Genomic DNA, 4,364 nt, shown 5'->3' on the forward strand with positions numbered 1-4,364 from the left:
TTGGTCTCCATGGCTCCACTTTGCTTCTCCACAGCAAAGGGTGCAGCAAGTCACCAGAGTCCCCACCCCACATCTGCCGGGTACCAGCTTTCTTGGCACAGATCTCACCTGCAGTTTATTGCTCCCAGCCTCCCGCTCCTGTTTGCTTTCGTGCTGCGGGGAAAGGGCACAGCCCCATCCCTGCCCTGCCATGTGCCCCTTGGCATGGCAGGAAGGAGGAAAAGGGGTCCCTGGCCTGGCACAGCCCCTCCTTGCTGTGGGGCAGCTGCTGGGGTGTAGCTGCAGTGAGGCTGGGGGTGCACAGCCCCTCAGTCCTGCTGTCCCCATGCAGGTGGGACCCTCACGGGGAGGCACCCCCTCCCTGGGCACCTCTCCAGTGGGGTACAACCCTGTGCCTCATTCCAGCCCTTGGGAGGGACATGGAACCCTGGCAGCTCCCTCCCCCAGGGACTGAGGCTGCAGGGACCAGGCCTGCTGCTGGAGACCCCCGGGCTGGGTGGTGTGGGGCAGAGCTGCTCCATGGGGCTGAGCAGCAGGACGAGGAGAGGGAGGATCCCTGACCTTGGCATCCCCCACTGCTGCTGCCCCAGGCACGGAGCTGGGCTGTGGGTCTGAGGAAGGGATGGCCCAGGAAATGGCATAGAGAAAGGAGCTGCCAGTGCCTCCATTCCCCATCTTGGTGCTTGGGAAACACCCAGGGTCCCTTAACTGGCCTAGAAAGGGATTAAGCTCCAGGGCTTTGGGTGGGTCCTTCTGTGGGGTGCAAGTTCTGCTGTGCCCCCAGCTCTGCTCCCACCCCCAGTTTATGCTCAGAACCTGTGGGAACCCATTGTCCCCGCTGTGTACGTGTGACCCTACACCTTCCTGTCAGGTGAGCCCCATCCTAGGGAAGGAGCAGGGTAAGAGCCAGGGCCTGGCCAGCTGCAGGCCCTGGGCCTCCCTGGTGCCCCCCTCACCACCCCTTTCCCCTCTGTCTCCCACTGCTACCATCAACCAGGGCCCCGGGGGGCTGCTCAGGGTCCCTGGACCCCTGGGCCATCAGCACCTGGAGCTGCCTCCCCACACCAGTCAGAATCAAAGCCCCTGGTCCTGCTGTGTCCTGCTGTGTTCTGGGAAATGGGGTGCATGGGGGACTGTTCATGCTCATCCTGTGGCATCTGGCCCAGCAAATAATAAATATTAATATAATACCGATTTTATTAATCTTTATTAATAGAATATTCTGTTCTCTGTGCCCCTGACTTGCCTGGGGCTTGGCCCCCTCTGCCTGCTCCCTCTGGGCAGGGAGGGCTGGCTGGGGGTTGCTGCTGACTCCAGCCCCCCTTCCCTGCTTTCTGCCCCTCTGGGAGCTCCCTGGGTCTCTTCTGCTGCTGCTCAGGGTGGGCAGACAGGGAGAGATGGAGCCTCTCAGCCCGTGGGCTTCCCGGGCATGGTGGGGAGCTGGAAGGCACTTGGTGACGGAGCCCCCCGAGAGGCCAAGGTGGGGCTCAGAGCAGCCCCTGAGCCCCGGCTGGAGCGCTGGTGGTGGTCCTCAGTGGCCTCACGTCTGGTACCTGGGGGGAGGCAGGATGAGGAGGAGTCCCTGCTGGGGACAGAGCCCCCCACGCCCCCCACTCACTGCAGTGACAGGTTGAGGCCTGGCCCAGCCCCCGCGAAGGACAGCTGCTGCTCCAGCTCGGCGATGCGCAGCCCGATGTACCCCGAGGACAGCAGCAGGGCCACCATGCTGGGGACAGGCCGGCGTCAGCCAGGGGCACAGGCTGGCACAGGGGGCAAGGAGCAGTGCCATGGGCACTGTGTGCTCACCCTGGGGTCACGTAGGAACCCCGGCCTGCCAGGGCCACCCCGTGTCAGTAGGGAGGGGGACCAGGGCTGGGAGCAGGTGCTGGGGACTCACATCAGCAGGTAGATGATGATGATGATGTTGACAGAGCTCAGCTGGGGGTTTATCCGGGACCAAAGTGCAGTGGCCCAGGCCCAGAGCACGGCGTGGGGTCTCCCTGCCAGGACAAGGCAGTGTTAGTGGCACTGAGAGTCCGTGCTCAGCTCTGCCAGGGTGTAAACCCCCAGACCATCCCCCCCAGGCCGAGCCCCCTGACCCACCCCAGAGACCACGTCTCTCTGCTGAGGGCACCCATTTGCTGCTGCTGGGAACCAGGCGGGCCACCTCGCCATCCTCATCCTCTGCCTGCCTTGATCCCGGCTTTGGCTCATCTGCAGGTGACCAGAGACACTCGATGAATGCCCCAGCAAGGGGTCTGTGTGTCCTGGGGCACACGGGGCCACAAAGTGCTGATCCTGCACTCCCTGGAGCTGTGGGAGATGCTGGCTGGGGGGCCGAAGGCCGCGTGGTCCCCCCAGACCCTGCGTGTCTGGGGAGGAGCAGAGCCCAGAGCTGCCAGCGGGCACGGATGCGGGCAGGACACGGGCAGGGCTGTGGGCAGGCGAGGAGGGCACCGGGGCCGCTCACCCAGGGGCTCGGGGAGGCTGTTGGGCTCCGGGGTGCTCTGCTCCAGGGCTGACTGGCTCGAGATCTGGAAGAGGACAAGCCCCAGTCATCACGTGTCCCCGAGGTACCTGCCCCACTGCCGCGGGGACATGGGAGGACCTGACGGGACCTGTGTCACCCACCGGAAGGGAGGGTCCTGGGGTCTGTGCTGCCTCGGGCTGGGGCTTTTCATGTTCCCCCCCCCCACACATCTTCCCAGCCACTGCACTCAGCCCACCCCATCCAGGGGGCTGGGACCACCCCTCCTCCTGTTGTACCCGCCTGCCCTCCATTCCCTGCCTTACCTGAGACTTCCCAAGGGTTTGCTCATATCTCACAGAGTCTCGAGGGCTCTGGCCGCTGCCCTGGACAAGGAGAGATGAAGGGAGGTGCCGTGCGATGGATGGATGGAGTCTCCTCCACATCCAGACCCCGCGTACCTGCAGGTGTTTGCACACCGACCTCAGGAGCTGGTACGTGGCCTCTCGCTGGCGCAGCGACACAAAGAGGAACTGCGGGGGAGCGAGAAGGGGATTTGTGGATTTGTGCCAGAGCTGCCCCCTCGGTCACGGCCCAGAGCCCGCGGGGAGCGAGGCGCTCCAGACAGCCCCGGCTGAGGCTGCCCAGCACTGTGCCCGCTCTCACCTTCTCCCCCTTGGCCGTGCGGATGCTGATTGCGTTGGGCACCAGCAGCGCCGTGTTGGTCTTTTTGAGGGCTGAGATGGAAGCGACAGGGACCACGGCCTGTGCCGGGGGGACAGGCTGTGTCACCGTGTTCCCGGCTGCCACCTGTGCCCCTGCCTGCGCCGCCGGCCCCACGCCCGCTCCAGCCCCACCTTGATGTCCTTGAGCAGGAGGTTGGAGTGGAAGCAGATGTGGCGGGAGGACACGTACAGGCGGCCGTGGTAGGGCATTTCTCTCTGCCAGGCGCATGAGAAGCAGCCCAGCAGCACGTCCTGCTCGGCGAGCTCCCCGAAGGCCCGGCGGTAGCTGCTGTCCTGCTTGCTCAGCTGCTGGAGGTCTGGGGTCGGTGCTGGGGGCCGCGAGCATCCTGCAGCCCCTTGCTCCACCCCCGCCTGCCACGGTACCGGGACGAGCCCTCCCTCGGTCCCCGCCCCAAGAGAGCGTCCAGCCGAGCCCATGGGGCTGGCACTGGGGCTGGGGTCCTCCTCCTCAGCTGCGGTACCCCAAGACTCACCGAGGGGGATGGGGGTCCCTGCCTGCCCGTGGCCGCCTGCTCTGTCTCCCTGCAGGGGGGCTCATAGGTCCTGGATCTGGAAGGAGGCATCGGAGGGGGTGACTCGAGGGGCACAGGTGGGATGGGGGGCTGGGGTGCGGGATGTGACCCCACGAGGGGCAGCACCCACCTGGTGAGCTTGGGCTGCTCCAGCTGGGCACCTCCCCTCTCCTCCAGGCTCCGCCACTGCTTCTCCCCCAGCACCTCCCGTCTGCTGCGCCTCAGCTTCCCCGGCATGAGGGATGGGTGCGACAGCCGGGGCAGAGGCGGCACGTTGTGGGGACGGTCTATTCCAGGCGGATCCCAGTGTCACCAACGTGTCACTCCACCGAGGAGGACACAGAGACACGGCTCAGGCCACAGGGGACCGGGACAACAGAGCTCACCCGGTCTCATGACCCCTCTGCCTGTCCCATGGCATCATGTGCTGGCTGCGACCCCCGTGGGCAGCGGGGTGACGGGGAAGGGTGACCCCTGTACCGGCGGGTGGCGGGGACAGCGAGCCCCAGCCGGGGGTGCCGGCGCGGGTGGCGGCCGGTCTGGCTCCAGAGGGGACGGGAAGGCGGCTGCGGCCCCAGACCCCCGTCCCGGGCGGGCCCCGCGCGGTACCTGCTGGGGGGCACAGCCGGGCCCCCGTCC

General features: G+C 66.3%; 1 protein-coding gene across 6 annotated transcripts in view; it reads right to left on the minus strand.

Annotated features, from left to right (window-relative positions):
• Window positions 1–1,190: 1,190 nt before the first annotated feature.
• The window catches only part of LOC135284659 (GRAM domain-containing protein 2A-like), a 3,409-nt gene continuing 235 nt past the window's right edge, over window positions 1,191–4,364 (minus strand). Inside the window, exons 1-12 of one of the 6 annotated variants that reach the window (XM_064396269.1) lie at window positions 4,112–4,364; window positions 3,856–4,012; window positions 3,687–3,762; window positions 3,325–3,564; window positions 3,134–3,232; window positions 2,929–3,000; window positions 2,794–2,853; window positions 2,471–2,534; window positions 2,104–2,214; window positions 1,898–2,000; window positions 1,619–1,726; window positions 1,191–1,553 (exon numbers count right to left, since the gene is read on the minus strand). The exon at window positions 4,112–4,364 is cut by the window's right edge and continues 217 nt beyond it. In XM_064396269.1, coding sequence (XP_064252339.1) covers window positions 1,541–1,553; window positions 1,619–1,726; window positions 1,898–2,000; window positions 2,104–2,214; window positions 2,471–2,534; window positions 2,794–2,853; window positions 2,929–3,000; window positions 3,134–3,232; window positions 3,325–3,564; window positions 3,687–3,762; window positions 3,856–4,012; window positions 4,112–4,121 — 1,113 coding nt within the window. In that variant the 5' untranslated portion in view covers window positions 4,122–4,364 and the 3' untranslated portion in view covers window positions 1,191–1,540. Of the gene's footprint in view, window positions 1,554–1,618; window positions 1,727–1,897; window positions 2,001–2,103; window positions 2,215–2,470; window positions 2,535–2,793; window positions 3,001–3,133; window positions 3,233–3,324; window positions 3,565–3,686; window positions 3,763–3,855; window positions 4,049–4,111 lie in introns of those variants that run through there. The other 5 variants (XM_064396265.1, XM_064396266.1, XM_064396267.1 and 2 more) reach the window with 5 other exon arrangements.

The sequence above is a fragment of the Passer domesticus genome, chromosome 21 (assembly GCF_036417665.1).
Source record: "Passer domesticus isolate bPasDom1 chromosome 21, bPasDom1.hap1, whole genome shotgun sequence".
NCBI classification, from domain to species: domain Eukaryota; kingdom Metazoa; phylum Chordata; class Aves; order Passeriformes; family Passeridae; genus Passer; species Passer domesticus.